The sequence below is a fragment of the Anabrus simplex genome, chromosome 1, assembly GCF_040414725.1.
Source record: "Anabrus simplex isolate iqAnaSimp1 chromosome 1, ASM4041472v1, whole genome shotgun sequence".
Taxonomy (NCBI): Eukaryota; Metazoa; Arthropoda; class Insecta; order Orthoptera; family Tettigoniidae; genus Anabrus; species Anabrus simplex.
Window position 1 is genome coordinate 316,097,738 of NC_090265.1, and position 17,926 is coordinate 316,115,663.

At 36.1% G+C, this 17,926-nt stretch overlaps 1 protein-coding gene across 1 annotated transcript in view; it reads left to right on the plus strand.

Moving 5' to 3' along the window:
* Gnptab (N-acetylglucosamine-1-phosphate transferase subunits alpha and beta) overlaps positions 1 to 16,431 on the plus strand; it is a 98,898-nt gene extending 82,467 nt beyond the window's left edge. Inside the window, exon 14 of the mRNA XM_068231106.1 lies at positions 9,523 to 16,431. Within this exon, the coding sequence (XP_068087207.1) occupies positions 9,523 to 9,582 (60 nt within the window). The 3' untranslated portion in view covers positions 9,583 to 16,431. The remainder of the gene's footprint in view (positions 1 to 9,522) is intronic.
* The last annotated feature ends 1,495 nt before the right edge of the window (positions 16,432 to 17,926 follow it).

A 17,926-nucleotide genomic window follows, 5' to 3' on the forward strand; every position in this document is an offset into this window, starting at 1 on the left:
GAGTTGTGTTATTTGAAATTAATGGGGGCTTGGAAGTTAATAATTTAATATTATTTAGAATGTAATGTTGATTTAAATTTAGTGATTGCAGTAATTTTGGTAAAATTTCATATAATGGGTTTTTTTTACTTCAACTATGTCATTGAGGTTAAGATTTTTGTTATAGTATTGCAGTATTGGACTAAAAATATGTAGATGTTTTCAAATTCACCTCCACCGCATCCACCTCCTAAATCCTCACACCGTTATATTACCAGAAGCACAAGTAACAAATAACAACTACTAATTAACTCTAGAATCTCATACTTTTAATACTAAATTCTCCTCCTTTTTGCAGTCTTCTAACCAAAATCTCTGTAAAAAAAAAAAAAAAAACCTACTTACCATCAAACACTCACCCTCACTCTTACGTACTCTGAAAGGACTAAACTTACCTTAAAAAAATAATAATAAGAAGAAAAAAATTTCTTTGCTTCACCAAACTATTAATGCTACAATTTGATTTTTATGCCATCAACCCTTTACAGAACACCTTTTAGCGAAATTAACTGAGTCCTTATGAACTTTATAATTTTGGATGTACCGAGCTCAATAGCTGCAGTCGCTTAAGTGCGGCCAGTATCCAGTATTCGGGAAATAGTAGGTTCGAACCCCACTGTCGGCAGCCCTGAAAATGGTTTTCCGTGGTTTCCCATTTTCACAGCAGGAAAATGCTGGGGTTGTACCATAATTAAGGCCATGGCCGCTTCCTTCCCAGTCCTAGCACTTTCCCGTCCCATCGTCGCCATAAGACCTATCTGAGTCGGTGCGACGTAAAGCAACTAGCAAAAAAAAATTTTTTGATGTTTACTGTCACACTTTCCCTTGCTCCCACATCGTAACTAACTTATATTTGAATTCCACTTGATACTGATGATATCGTTTCTCTTTATATTGTTCTAAGAACTGAACTCATTTCCCGTTACCAGCCGCGGCCAATAACATATAAACTTAGCACACTGCTTTGACCCTCACCTCCATTAATCTCACATCTTCTATAACACTAGTAATTTAAATATCAGTCATTTTAACGCTACCGTAGCAACTATTTAATACTATTACAATTGAAAATAAAAGAAATTACACACAACGTTTTCTCTCCGAATCTTCTTTACGTCAACCAATTTCAATGTTAATAAAGAGGTAAGTGGTTTTACACACTTCGATTTCTCTTTAAACTCTCCTTTCATTCAAATTCATTCTTTAACACGTAAATCTCCTATTGTTACAGACTTCAATCCTAACTTTCCTTATGACTCTACACAAGAGACTACAGCCGTTCCTTCCTGCTAACATTTAACAAAGCAACTTACCTTCAAGCACTCTTCTTCTCTCATGCTTCTAGAAAAATACAGTTTTATCACTTCACATTTATTATAAACCCCACTTGATGTGATTATTATAGTGACATTCAATCTGTTTAAGATCCAAAAGTTTCCTCTAGTGTATAAACTCACGACTATATGTATTTTAAACTTCAATAAGGCCTCATTTCAAGAATGTTCTTAACTACATTCAAGAAAGTGTATAATTTTACAAATTTTTGTATTTTTGACTTTATTAAGGCCTGATATTAAGAATTTCATAACTATTGTCAACCATTTTGCACATTTCCAACATTTCCTTAACATTCATATGTAATTTAATTACAATCGGGTACCTGATTAATCAACTTTCAGTTTGAGATTAAGGGTGAAGATGCCCATAATTACAGGGCGAAACATGTCCCTATAATTTTATTTTATTCGTTATCTCTTTTTTTAATGTATTGAACAGGTGGAATAAATAAACTTTAATATTTATTTGACTTCATTGTACATTTCAATACGGACCTAAACATGAGAATTATAACATGTAACATACCACTCAGTCGAGTAGCTCGTCTCCTTTCTCCCCAGTTCTTCCCAGCCCAAAATTTCCAACATTTTTGTAATGCTACTCTTTTGTTGTAAATCACCCGGAACAAATCAAGCTGCTTTTCTTTGGATTTTTTCCAGTTCTTGAATCAAGTAATCCTGGTGAGGGTCCCATACACTGGCATACACTGGAACCATACTCTAGTTGGGGTCTTACCAGAGACTTATAAGCCCTTTCTTTTACATCCTTGCTACAACCCCTAAACACCCTCATAACCATGTGCAGAAATCTGTATCCTTTATTTACAATCCCATTTATGTGATTACCCCAATGAAGATCTTTCCTTATATTAATACCCAGATACTTACAATGATCCCCAAAAGGAACTTTCACCCCATCAGTGCAGTAATTAAAACTGAGAGGACTTTTCCTATTTGTGAAACTCACAACCTGAGTTTTAACCCCATTTATCATCATGCCATTGCCTACTGTCCATCTCACAACGTTATCAAGGTCATTTTGCAGTTGCTCACGAACTTGTAACATATTTATTACTCTATAGAAAATAACATCATGTGCCAAAAGCTTCACCTCTGATTCCACTCCTTTACTCAAATCACTTATATATATAAGAAAACATAAAGGTCCAATAATACTCCCTTGACAAATTCCCCTCTTAATTATTACAGCGTCAGATAAAGCTTCGCCTACTCTAATTCTCTAAGATCTATTTTCTAGAAATATAGCAACCCATTCAGTCACTCTTTTGTCTAGTCCAATTGCACTCATTTTTGCCAGTAGTCTCCCATGATCCACCCTACCAAATGCATTAGACAGGTCAAACGCGACACAGTCCATTTGACCTCCAGAATCCAAAATATCTGCTATATCTTGCTGGAGTCCTACAAGTTGAGCTTCAGTGGAATAACCTTTCCTAAAACTAAATTGCCTTCTATCGAACCAGTTATTAATATTGCAAACATGTCTAATGTAATCAGAAAGAATGCTTTCCCAAAGCTTACATGCAACGCATGTCAAACTTACTGGCGTGTAATTTTCAGCTTTATGTCTATCACCCCTTCCTTTATACACATAACTACTATAACAACTCTCCCTTCATTTGGTATAGCTCCTTCAACCAAACAATAATCAGATAAGTACTTCAGATATGGTAGTATATCCCAACCCATTGTCTTTAGTGTATCACCAGAAATCTTATCAATTCCAGCCGTTTTTCTAGTTTCCAACTTTTGTATCTTACTGTAAATATCATTGTTATCATATGAGGAGAATTCGTCAAGGCAGTATTATTGGACTTTTATGTTTTCTTTATATATATATAAATGATTTGAGTAAGGAGTTGAATCAGAGGCAAGGCTTTCTGCAGATGATGTTATTCTCTATTGAGTAAAAGTTACAAGATTGTGAGCAACTGCAAAATGACCTCGATAATGTTGTGAGATGGACAGTAGGCAATGGCATGATGATAAACGGGGTTAAAAGTCAGATTGTGAGTTTCACAATTAGGAAAAGTTCTCTGAGTTTTAATTACTGCATTGATGGGGTGAAAGTTCCTTTTGGGGATCATTGTAAGTATCTGGGTGTTCATATACGGGAAGATCTTCATTGGGGTAATCACATAAATGGGGTTGTAAATAAAGGATACAGATCTCTGCACATGGTTATAAGGGTACTTAAGGGGTTGTACTAAGGATGTAAATGAGAGGGCTTTTAAGTCTCTGGTAAGACCCCAACTAGAGTATGGTTCCAGTGTATGGGACCCTCACCAAGATTACTTGATTCAAGAACTGGAAAAAATCCAAAGAAAAGCAGCTCGATTTGTTCTGGGTGATTTCCGACAAAAGTGTAGCATAAAAAAATGTTGCAAAGTTTGGGCTGGGAAGAACTGGGAGAAAGGAGACGAGCTGCTCGACTGCGTGGTATGTTCCGAGCTGTCAGCGGGGAAATGGCGTGGAATGATATTAGTAGACGAATAAGTTTGAGTGGCGTCTTTAAAAGTAGGAAAGATCACAATATGAAGATAAAGTTGGAATACAAGAGGACAAATTGGGGCAAATATCCATTTATAGGAAGGGGAGTTAGGGATTGGAATAACTTACCAAGGGAGATGTTCAATAAATTTCCAATGTCATTGAAATCATTTAAGAAAAGGCTAGGAAAACAACAGATAGAGAATCTGCCACCTGGGCGACTGCCCTAAATGCAGATCAGTATTGATTGATTGATTGATTGATTGATTGATTGATTGATTGATCGATCGATCCTTAGTTGACTTCTTTGCTAGATTCAATTTCCTAGTAAGTTCCTTCAATTTCTCCTTACATCCACAGCCATTTCTAACTCTATTTCTTTCCAATCTGCACCTCCTTCTTAGTCTCTTTACTTCTCTGTTATAATATAGTGGATCATTACCATTCCTGTCCGGCTCCATGGCTAATGGTTAGCATGCTGGCCTTTGGTCACAGGGGTCCTGGGTTCGATTCCCGGCAGGGTCGGTTATTTTAACCTTAATTGGTTAATTTCGCTGGCACGGGGGCTGGGTGTATGTGTCGTCTTCATCATCATTTCACCCTCATCATGACACGCAGGTCACCTACGGGTGTCAAATCGAAAGACCTGCATCTGGCGAGCCAAACTTGTCCTCGGACACTCCCGGCACTAAAAGCCATATGCCATTTCATTACCATTCCTTACCACCTTTAAAGTTACAAACCTATTTTCATATTCCTCAATAATTGCTTTAAACCCATCCCAGAGTCTGTTTACATTTTTATTTACCGTAAAACACACAGGCAATCTCTGAAAATTAAAAAACAATTTATTTTTGAAAGTATAAAGTTTACCTAACCCAACAAGTGTTTATATTATCGTATTACTGAAATATCACCAGAAGAGATAGATATCAAGAAATATTTACATTAGCCAATCCTCCTTAATGTCAATACAGAATGTTTTTTAGTGTTACCGTCTCTATTCTTTTAAAACTGACCATTAAAACCCTGGATAATATAATCAGTCTTCATCACCTTCATCCTCCAAACCATCCACATTGTTCAATTTTAGAATATCTTTATAAAATAGTCTTCCTCCTTGTCCTGCAGAATGTATGGTAGGAGGTGCTCAGTATCCTTCAACCTTGTAGTGTGGATGGGAACAGAACCCTCAGGGTAGGCCAAGTTACGTGGAAGCGTAATGTCTCCTACACCTGGCTGAATTAGCTTAAATGTGTGTTTCACAAAACTCCCATGTAGGGAAAAACAACAACACATCCAGGAAAGAACTCCATGAAAGAACTGACTAACCCGAATGAGCTTGAGATTGTCCTGGATTTAATGCATTTTAACGTTAAATGATGGGTATAACCTAGTGGAACAGATTCATATATATAAGTGAAAACTGCCAAAATGCTGTCTTACGCCATTTTAACAATTCACGATTCAGTTGTTGGATGGAAATATTTAAGTTAAATTTAGCAAGTAGTTGACACTGAACTGCATTTTGCACTTGTTTTCTTGTGCTTCTTTTCCGGTAACAATGACTTTGAAAACAGAATGGCATGTTCCTTTAAAATGGAGATGAAAGTGGACTGGAATTTCACATTGTATTCTGCCATGTTGAGCATTGAACTATCCGGAAGTCATCGAAGTGTTATATACATGGCACGTGCACGACCTTGATCAGTGACAGTGAGTGGCTGCTCCAGACACTCGAGTTTACACTGTGCTTCCACTCTACATTTTTATTCACCACAAATGCTGAGTGGAAGCTCATCGTCAGGAAGACACTCAGGCACTTAGCGAACACATGCTCACTCGCTTAGACTCATTTTCTATTCACACCTTCCATTAAGTGGCTGTCATCACTAGGTGAGACTAACCATGATATCTTGGAAGTTTTGGAATTATCTTTTCCCATCAATTTTATTTTAGTTAATGACTTTTAACTTTCAGATATTTTGCCATTTACTTTGCAAATAAATTGATTGATTCTTAAGATTCTCATCGCTGAGTTTCAACCTCTTTGGTGGAAATACATCTTTACACTTATTGAAAAAAATACACTATGGGGGACTTGAAGGAATAACTCTGTTTAATTTTAAGAATGTTATTGACATAAATATGTGTTTGGAAGTACTGGAGAGATATGAAAGTATCTCATCTAGAACTGGTGAAATGAATGGTTTTGCTGTTGTAGAACTGAAAATTATCTTCTTCATCTTTTATTTTTCCCTTTCCTGTTTCTGTGCAATATATATCAATAACAAGAATGTACGCTTACAGTTTTATGTCATGAGGAAATTTGCAAGTAAAAATTACATTTTGTTAAACAAATGATTAAAAGTGAAAATGATGAAGAATGTAATCATTACCAGTAATTCAATTATATTTACTCAGTTACTTCCCAACTCTTAATATACTATTCTACTATGCTAATATACTGTATAAGTTATACTAGTGTGGATTTCACTGCTTTTACATTGTCTAATTCACAATAACATAAACTTTCTTCATTTGTTTCCATGATGGTACACTCACTCGCATGCCTGCTTGGCCTGTAGTATTTAGTATATCCATGTCAAAATTGCTATCTGAATGGACATCAGCAAACGCCGTTCATTCTGGCTCAAACTGATACAGGTGAATGTTATTTACATCCATTATAAGTCAAAATAAGGCCACTAACAATGGCAACAGAAGAATACGGCAGTAGCAGATGGAGTGCGGGAAAAGATCGTGTGAGTTTATGCCCAGCATCAAGGCTGCCAGATAGACTTGACAGTGTGGTGACGTCACGAACAGTTACTACTGCTGCACTTGAGAATGGTTGGACGTAGAGGCACTGTGTTAACAACATTCTTATTAAATCCCCATTTTACATATTTTGCAGTGAATAACAAAATATGTGCTTTTGTGTTGTGTTGTGTTGTGTTGTGTTGTGTTCTCCTTTAAGGTGGTAAAGGATACAGCAGCAAGAAGAGTGAAGTTAATGTAAGATTTCAATGGACTTTTAACAGGTGATGAAGAACAAGGAGAATTCATTTTGTGATGTGTACAAGATCATTCAAGACAATACCCTGATTGTAGAAAAGAACTGAAAAGTAAATTTCGCTAAAACTGGTATTGATTTATGGTGTATTATTCTACTATATAGTAATAATTTATTTCCTCCATTTAAATACAGGGTGAACTTTAATAAAACCGACAAACTGCAGGGACTGATTCCTGATTGGAAATGGAGGAAAAAAAATCCTACGAACATGTGTCCGTAAATGGACGGTGTGCGTGCAACGACAACAAATAGTCTTGGAACACAGTACATAGCTGAATCGTATCCACGTCACAGCAGGTGTTCAAAGTGACCTCCATGGGCTGCAGTGCACTCGTTCAAACGTCGTATCATGGATTGCTTCACTCTTTCGTACGTTCTGGCCTCTCGCCGAATAGCGTCACAAGCGTCGTGAACATGCTGTTAAACGGTCTGCACATCAGGAACTGGTACAGCATACATAACGCTTTTCAGATGTTCCCAGAGATAAAAATCCAGGCGGTTTAAGTCCGGTGGTCTAGGAGGTCATGCAACAGGGCCTCCGCGTCCTATCCAGTGCCTGGGGAAGATGTTGAGGTGTTGGCGAACTGTAATGCGGAAGTGGGGTGGGGCTCCATCATGCAGAAACCAGGCACATTCTCAAGCAATCCAGGCAGAGTATTCTGCAGGAAGTCCAGGTGCGTTCCTCCGTTGAGGCATTGTGGAATAATAACTGGTCCAAGTATGTGGTCGCCAAGAATCCCTGCCTAAACATTGATGCTGAACCGATGCTAGAGAGACGCTTCAACCATTTCTTGGGGATTTTCTGTAGCCCACAGATGACGACTATACAGATTGACAGTGCCATTTCTGGTAAAGGTTGCTTCATCGGTAAGGAGGACGGACGACAGAAATTCCATAACTGTGATGGCCTGGTGCAAAAACCATCAACAAAATCCTTCCCGTAGAGGGAAATCCGCTGCTGATAATCCTTGCACTCGTTGCAGGTGATAGGGATAATAGTGACTGTCGTACAGGATACACATAGTATAGATAAGAAAAGTGTTTTTCCACCAATCAATACACATGTTTCAAATCATGTACTAGCTGATGATGGCCGTTAAAGAGCCGAAACCGGTACTAGTTTAATCTATTTAAAATAAATTGTGTATTGATTGGTGGAAAAACACTTTTCTTATCTATACTTTGAATCTGTCAATACGGAAAATGAAATTTATAAATAATAACAGGATACACATAATCGTAGTCTTACACCATGTTGGCGGGCCACTTGCCTGAAACTTGTACTAGGGTTCGTCTCAATGTCCTGTAAAACCTATTACTCCAGATCTGGTGTATGCACAGTCCGCCGCCTCCCTGCACGTTCGTCTGTCTGAAAGGACCCATGATCACACAAACGCCCAAAAATGGCTTCAAACGTTGTGTGATGTGGTTGGTGTCTGTGAGGATACTTGTTTTGGTATAGCCGGCTGCCTCTCGACCGTTTCCATTGGCTTGGTCGTACCCAAACACCATCTCGGCTTGTTCCTGACATGAATACCTGACCATTCTGCTTCCGACAGTACGCTGCTTCAATCACACTATCTGCAACAGAAGAAACACACTGCAAGTAGTCAGAGAAAATTTCATTCGTCCATGTCCTCCCGTTGCAACGATGCATTTCCAGACACATGTTCATAGGACATTGTTTCCTCCATTTCCAGTCAGGAATAAGTCCCTGCAGTTTGTCGGTTTTATTAAAGTTCACCTTGTATACTTAAGTATATTTGCAAAAATATGTATGTTGACTTCAGTTATTTATAAAAATAGAAGAATACACACATTCTTTTAGTTCTTTAGTCTTATTTAGATATCTAGGTTCAGAGTTGCAAGTGTTGCAAATGCTTCCCGTAGAGGGAAATCCACTGCTGATAATCCTTACACTCGTTGCAGGTGATAGGGATAATAGTGATTGTCATGCAGGATACACATAATCGTAGTCTGGCTTACACCATGTTGGCGGGCCACTTGCCTGGAGCTTGTACTAGGGTTCGTCTCAATGTCCTGTAAAATCTGTTACTCCAGATCTGGTGTACGCACAGTCCGCCGCCTCCCTGCACGTTTGTCTGTCTGAAAGGACTCATGATCACACAAACGCCCAAACATCAATTAATTGCAGTGAAATTTGGCACATTATCAAAATATGTCAAAAGTTAAGAAAAGATAGGAAGGTGTGCGTTGAAATCGCTCAACATTTATATGCAACCATTCATATAAGAACCACCCAAACTTTAAGTCAGCCACTTATAACTAATTAACATAACTTTCATGTAATTTAATTTTTCATACAAAATGTCCTTAACCATGAATCTCATATCATTTGACTAGCTGATATTGATGAATGTGTGAGAATCATATTATTTGTAAGCAGTATTGTATCTCATCATTTAATTTCTTATGTTTTTTGTGTGTTGATGTTAGATATAACTTATCAGTTCTGCTTGTAATTCAGTGTAATTATTTTCCCTATTACTAAATCTAAACTGCATTAATTCTGTGATTGACTTCTTCCTTTGATAGTGTCGTGTTTTCCAACGAAGGCATCAGTTTCCTGTGAGACATCGTTGCCAGGAGGTGTAATATGCTGTCATTTACAGACATTTGGAAAAATCATATATGAATTATTTGAGGCACCTTGTTTGCCTTATAACTGCCTAGAGTTGATGGATTAGCATCTATTTGCTGTTACAGAAGTTCAGTGAGAAGGGAATCATTATATTTCTTTAAACTGTGGTACTATCATCATATGCTTGTTCGAGAAGTTGTAGATGCATCTTTTAGGCAGGTCCTAGTCATATTTCCCTTTGTTTGTTCTGTGAACTGTGTGTTTTACTGTGTGCAGAAATTGAAATCCTTGTAAATGACAAGGGATAGAGTGCAAGGTAAATCATAAATATACTACTGTGATATTGCTTATAGATAGTCTCCTTGATGGAACAAAAAAGTTCATTTTCTGGATCGTGCAGTTTTTAAGTGATGAATTTTATGTCAGTAATTATGACTTTTACTGCAGTTATGTGATTGTGTCAATATTTATTTAAACACTTGCCTGTTATAGGAAAGTAAAGTGGAGCATCAGTTATTCAAATGGCTTTGTAATTTTTAACAATGTGGAAAATGAAGTACATACATACACGCAGAAAGAGAAAGGAAAAAAGGCTTACTAAAATGAGGACATGGTAAGCCCACACATTGTAGAATAGCACATTTGATAAACAAATATTTAATAATTATTTGAAATTAATACAAGATGAGACCAGTGGGGAGGGAAATAGCTTTCCAGTTTGTGATATGTGCTTTAGAACACTTGAAGAGGAAGTTCGCTGTAAGCGACAGGAACAGTCACGTAGTCGAGGACATTCAGAAATGAAAATATCTCTATTGAATTTTCACGACCGCATTGTAATCTAAATCGACTTTCAACCTATTAGGTCACGTTACTTACATTTAGTATGTGTTGAAGAGATGTTAAGTACAGAACAAAAATGGCCAACCGGACACCAGTGGGATCTGAATCCGGTTGCGTGAATGATGTTGATCCACGAAATATCACTGTAATATTTGTCACAAATGGAAGATAATAATTGCTTTTACTCAAATAAAGTCTCATATCAGAGGTTGACTAAGAAATATTACAAAATATTTTATTTTAGAGAATACATATTTTACTGCCTTACGACTACTATTTCTGCTACGTCGCAGCGCTTCCGTAAGTGTTTTGTTTGTATAACACTGTCGTGTGTGATGTCTTTGCTCACTGAAGTTCTTTGGTGTTGTTTTATTGATTTTTCTCATTCGATGTCGTTTAATGGGCTGTCACTTCATGTGCCCTAACTGATTCATTAAACGATTTATTGGTCCAGGGATCATGCTATTTTCCTTTTAAATATATATATACACGTATTGTCCAGGGATCATGCTATTTTCCTTTCAACAAAATACCTGTGCGGGACATATAGAAAATAAAAATGAGAATTCACAGATATAGCACTCGCATTCATCGGTGCCAGCCCTGGACCTCAAGAAAAAACAACATAATGGAGTCCTGTTTACAGCCAGTAAATACGGGTACATATTTCTTGCTAGTAACGACAGCATTTCTTAATCAACCTCTGATTTGAGACTTTGAGTAAAATCAATGATTATCTTCCATTTGTGACAAATATTACAGTGATATTTTGTAGATCAACGTCTTTCACATAACCTCCGCATCCACAACTGACGCGAAATCAGGAGTTTGTGGGTTTGGATCCCACTGGTGTCCGGTTGGCCATTTTTTTCTGTACTTAACATCTCTTCAACATGTAGTAAATGTATGTAACATGACCTAATACTGTAGGTTGAAAGTCGATTTAGATGAAAATGATCTCCTTTTCAAACCTGAGTCTGCACTGAACTTAAATCTATGACAGCAGCAAATATTGCTTAAAGAGATGGTCTGAAAAGCTTGTCAGTTGTAGCACAGACAGGCAATTGTGATGTAATTTTATTTTCTTATAACTGGACAGGACTGTGGAGTAAGGATCAAAGTAAGAGGCAGAGCAGTTCTTATGCATTGTCACTATGAATAACCACAGAGGCATATACAATTAATGTTGCATAGCTGTGAGCTTGCATTTGGGAGATAGTGGGTTTGAACCTCACTGTCAGCAGCCCTGAAGATGGTTTTCCATGGTTTCCCATTTTCACACCAGGCAAATGTTGGCGCTGTACCTTAATTAAGGCCACAGCCACTATCTTCCCAGTTCTAGCCGTTTCCCATCCCTCTATTGCCAAAAACTTGTGATGTGTTAATGAGACATTAAACAAGTAGCAAACGATTAACTTTACAAGTTCCTTCACATTTCCACTCATACTTGCTCCCATATAACCCTCTCAGCAGAATTTCTTGCCCATGGTGACTTGAGATTAGTTGACTGGTTGATTCTGAAGTCCAGAGGAGACCCAAGTTTAAAAGATACAGTAGTTCTCACTTAGTAATTCATGACACACTCTTCTGTCATGTATCTGATCATGTATGCCAAGAAATATCATATTTACCACTCTACTCTGCACTTACTTTGATGAAGACTTGATAGTGATATATTTATTTGTAATGTTTTATTCTGATGTGTATATTTGTAATGTTCATTTCTTAGTAATTTTTCTGCTTGTCATTTTCTTATGCTTCCCATTTTCTAGCTTGACAATGTTACATATATTTTTCTTTAGTTCAGTTATATTTTTATTATTATGATTGATAATTCTGATAATTTAGTCAAGTATTCTTTTGATTTACCAGTAACAGGATTTCAGTTTTTAAAATATGACATTTGACCATATTTCATCAAACAAGAAATTGAAAACTGTTGTGAGTTATTGAGTTATATTAACAACTTTTTTAAAATTGCATCACTGTAATCAGTGTCACCATTGAACAAGTTACATGTTTTGTCAAATTCAGCTGACATCTTGAGACTTCATAGAAGTGACATTAATGCATAATGGCTTTTAAATAGGACAGTTTATTTCAGTTGCTTTATCCAATTTTTGGATTTTATCATTATGAGATACTGTATCCATTTCATTAGACCAAACATGTAACTTTGTTGGTGTTCTTTATTTTAGGTATGGTATGTCTTTTTGCTAGCATTAATGTCTGTGTATTTTTAATAATGTTGTTTTGTGCATTATAACTCGGATATGCTTGCTCGTACTATAAAAGTATTCTCCACGTACTAGTTCATATACCTTCTTGAAATTCAGGCTTCAAGCTGCTGAATCATATGATCATGTGTTTTATGAATGATTAGCCGTTCAGTTCCCATGTGATTCTACTTGTAACCGATGCTCTAAAATAGCAGTAAAAACATAAGACAAAAATGTCTAGCAATTTAATATCATCAAAACTTTTTCTGTACAAACATTTATACTATTCTCTTTGCGGAGTATTTTGTGACAAGAATGCATCAAACTTGCTTGATACATACATTTTATATTTTAACAATTCTACAGATGTGTAATACTCTGAACTTTGAACATATTTAGATCTTTATTACTAGGATAAAAGTGGTTTGGTATATGTGAGCTTGAAAAGTAGCCAATTTTGATGCTGAACCATTGAGGAAAGAAGTTTTCATGTCTGTATTTTAAAATATTATGTGTGAGGAAAACTTGATCATGATTGTGTTATTCATGGATAAAAGGAGCTAGGTTCATTCAATTGAATGATCACTAGTTGAGGAATTTCGTGATATTATTGAATCACGAAGATAATGTTTATCGTGATAAAATGCATTTATTCTTCATTACAAATGAACTGTTGGAGTCATCCATTTATATTTTTGATCCATGCCACAATCTTTCGACCATTACTGAAAGATCTGTGGCTCAGTGTGGTTTTGGCAAGATCTGTGGTTGTGAAGCACACTTGTATATAATGCTATTTTTGCTACATACATGCACCTGACTGGATGAGAAAATTATACATTCCATTTCCATACTGAATCAGTTCACCACTGTTCGGCTCCTTTTGTCATCTTGAGCTTGTTCTGACTCCAGTTTATTTGTTTGATTCAGGCTTCATTAATGTTTGCTTTTTGAACTGATGAAGCTTGTGCAAAATTGAATTTCTGTGCCTTCATCATACACAAGCTTTCATCATGAGATGCATGCACTAATTTACATGTAATATTAACTTGCTTTTTAAGTGAAAATAATATATAAAACAGTAAAAGGAAAAAGGAGGTCTCATTCTTTAAAGAGAGATGCTACTATTATTACTAGTGATTGACATTAACAAGTGAAATATGACTCAAATCAATTCTGTTTAACAGTTGAATATTTATATCTTCTACTAAATGAATAACCTTTCATCTTATCTGCTTATACATAGAGCTCCAGGTATCCATATGTTGATGATGATAATTGTTTTTGAATGGAATACACAGAAGTCTTGTGGCTGTGTAGAATAATTATATCATGATAGCTTTTCACACAGCAAAACATTTCCACCATAATAAACACTTCCTCTCTCTATACAGCTCTAGTCTCTTTCCTCACAAATGTTGTGTTATGCAGGTAATTAATTTTATCAGATTGATAGCATTTGTACATCTGTTGGTTATGTAGACATTAAGTAGGCCTAAAGAGTTTTTATGTTATTGAAATTTAACTGTACAGTCATATGTAATGCTTGTTCTTTAAAGGAGCCTAACATCTAAGGCAGGGCCTCTCAGGGTGCATGCGCGTGGTGCATGCACTGTGCACGGTGCAAAAGACGACTTCGCTTGGTTGACCAGAGTGCAGACCCCCAACTCCTCTCTTCCTACACCTGTCTCACCCGTTCGGCCTGTCTCCGCGTTCCTCACCTTCACTGCTGTTTCTCCCCCACTGCGAAATGTTTACGTGTGGTGAGCGGAGACGCACAGTTGTATGGGACAAGGTTACCAGTGTTATTAAAAAAATTTAAAAAAGTGAATTAGAAATACACATACATGTTTGAGAGGAATGTAAACATAATTTTAAAAAATGCAGAACCCGTAACCAAAACGAAAATGCTACAGTACTGGAACAAACCTCATTTGTGGATATATAATGCTCTTCTTCAAGCTGTTTCAACTTCCTTAATTCTTTCTCTCTGACGTCTCCTATGATTTCACAATAATTTTCCGAATGTAGTCTGTTGTAGTGTCTTTCAATAGACGATTTTCTTACGCACGTAATTATCGTCCCACAGATTAAGCATTTGGCGTTATCGTCACGACAAACAAACAAACAAAAATACGAAAGTTCCCAGTTCGATTGAAATGGACTTTCGGAAGTCTTTGCTTTCTTCGAAACAGGTTGCTCCATTATTATGTTGTTGTCGTGCGCTTATCTATTTCACTGATAAACACGTCGTCTACCACCAAACGCTTCGTCGCTCTCAGCACACTACACCATCCGAGTCAAGCCGAGTTGAGGCGAAGCATACCGATGCACAGTGCACAGAGCCTATGCACCTCGTTCTGCACGCGTGAGAGTTTGGGCGTTTGAGAGGCCCTGATCTAAGGTCATCAGCCCATACAGTCATATAAGCTTAGATGATGTTTTTAAACATTTGTTTTGGTAATTTCATCTGCAAGAACATGAGACCTCCCCAATCTGCCATCATTTCATTCAGTATTTTTCAATTCATTTTACTATACATCGTTCTGTACCAGTGGTCAGATATAGTATGCTGCACACATAGGACGGTTCACCTAATCCTTGTACTGGCTAAATAATGAAACTAGCATTTTGGGGTGGGATATGAGCCAAGTGTGTCAGCCTGTAAACTAGAATCTTTCAGAATCAATTCATGTTAAAGATAATACTAATTTCATACCATACCAGAGGTACTCTATGAAATTATTTTTCAACTTATCTTTGACAATATAAGTGAGTGATTGGGACATATTTTAACTATTAATATTATAAATTCAATAGAAGTTTTTCACAGACTTTGATTATAGAAATATACTAGTCAGTTATTTGCTTTTCCAGTGTAAAGTGCCATTCTATATAGCTTTATTAGTACTTCATCCCCTTTTTGCAGCTAAAGTAGAGATATTGATCTTTGATAAGTCTTATTTACCAGTTGTTTACTGTATTTTATAACCATAATATTGAAATGTTTGTTACCTGAACAATCTTTTTTCAGGAAATATTTATTGTGTGCATTTGTTTACATATCCCAACAAATATGCTAGAAGGAAATAAAATTATATAATTCATCTGAAAAAAAAAAAAAAAAAACTGTAGACATCCACTCATGAGCAAGCTAAGTGCCAAAAGTATATGGACTTCAAATAAGCAACAAAACTGTTGATTTGTATATTTTATTAAAGGTGTCTCCCACATAACAAGTTAAATAAGCAGTTTTCTGAAATTCTTCTGGTACTGTATTTATCACTCTTTTGTTGTAATTATGCAAAGTTGGCTAATATAGCTGCTTCACCACTGATTAAGACATCAGTAAAACTCGAATTAGGAGATTTTATTTTAAATTTGGCATTTATCTTGTTTGTGACATGGTGCCTTCAGCTATGATTGGGATGTAAATTTTCTGAAATGTTGTGCTTTCCCAAATAAGTATAAGGATGAAATTGAAGAACAAAAATTAGCATATACCTTTTCTTTTTTGCTCTCTTGGAATCAATATTTGATCTTGTTGACAATTTTATTTTTTGAAGACTGTTATATTTACGATAGTGTATGTGAATTGTGTCGTATTCATTTCTAATCATGATGGTTGTATTTTTAACTGTTTGGTTTGAAATGACATCAGTTTGGTTTTGTAATGAAAAGACATTTATTTATATTTGTACTGAGTACCTTATTTTCAAATGCCTATTTCCCCATAATCTCTAAGTAAGGTGAGATAAAATAATTAAGGCATTTCCTGTAAGGATTTATGGAATTGCTTGGCTCTTGTATTTAAAGGAACCTCATATATTTAGTCGTTGCTTTTAAGTAATCTTCGCTAAGAATTAATTAAAATTTAAAAACATGTTTTTTTTCATTTATTCAATTACAGATAAATTCAGGGTTTATAAGGGGCTGACATGTATTTTTGTGGCTTACTATAAAAGAGAATTTCTACTCTTTTATTTCAACCTGTATAATCATCATCAGTGACAGGCAATTGAAGAAAGTATCTACCATGAACAGTAGCAAGCACCTCAGTGTTACATTGTGTGAGAAGGCAGACATAGCAATTTACAACATTTTAGTGTATTCTGGGGTAACGCGAGGCATATTATAAAAATCATCAACTAAAACGTATTATGTCAGTATATCGGTCACTGCATACTATACTTTACTCTTTAGTGCTTTCACATCAGTGTTATGTAGAAGATAGTGGTATAGATCTGAGGATTCTAAAAGATACCAACAAAATATAGTGCTAAACATTATATTTTAAAAAATATTTAAATTTGTTACACCTTTCACTAAACTGTAATTTGTGTGTGGAATACTGAATAATGTGCCTTAATCTCCATTTACTTTCAGAATTACTTAACCTTTTCTCTCTGATAGTGTCACACACTTGTCAGATCCTCTGTGACTCAGATAGATGTGAACTTTCAGTGCTGTATCCCTAGTTAAAATCTTAGCAGTAATCTGATTTGTACTTGAAAAAAAAAAAAAAAAAAAAAAAACAGAAATAGAACAGAATTTTTCCGATCTCTTGTTTCCACTGTCAATATAATTACAATATAACTTTCATTTCTCATCACTGTGGATGTACGCTGCACGAAAGTTGGAATTCAAGATTACAAATTGGGGCAAATATTTGTTTATAGGAAGGGGAGTTAGGGATTAGAATAACTTACCAAGGAAGATGTTCAATAAATTTACAGTTTCTTTGGAAAAGGCTAGGAAAACTAACAGATAGGGAATCTGCCACCTGGGTGACTGCCCTAAATACGGAATCAGTAGTGACTGACTGAGAACGAGCAAACAACCAGTACATTTCTGTTACTTAGTGTTAGGTGGAACTTCATCTTAATCAGAACCATATTAAATAGGTTATTTTATAGTACCACTAGCTGTAATACCCGTCGTTGACAGGACAGTCGCTTAGCATTTGCATGATTATATGTTTGTCCACCCCAGATTTTGAGACACATTAGCTGGCAGTGGCTTGTTGTGATATACTCGCTTCCTTGCCGCCTGTGGCCCTTTGCACTTCCAAATTCTTTTGTATTATTGCTGATCTTGATTTGATCTCATTCTTCCCATATAAAAGAAAGCCATGTATCGGGTTAATCTATATAAATAAAGTTGTAGGGGGTTCGCTGTCTGTAATTTTGTTTCTTTTGCCAATTTTTCAGATATGTATCCATTTAGGTCAACTCAAGACAGTATCAGTGGTTTTTATTTTTTGTCTCTATCTGTTTGTTCCACCATCATGGCGAAA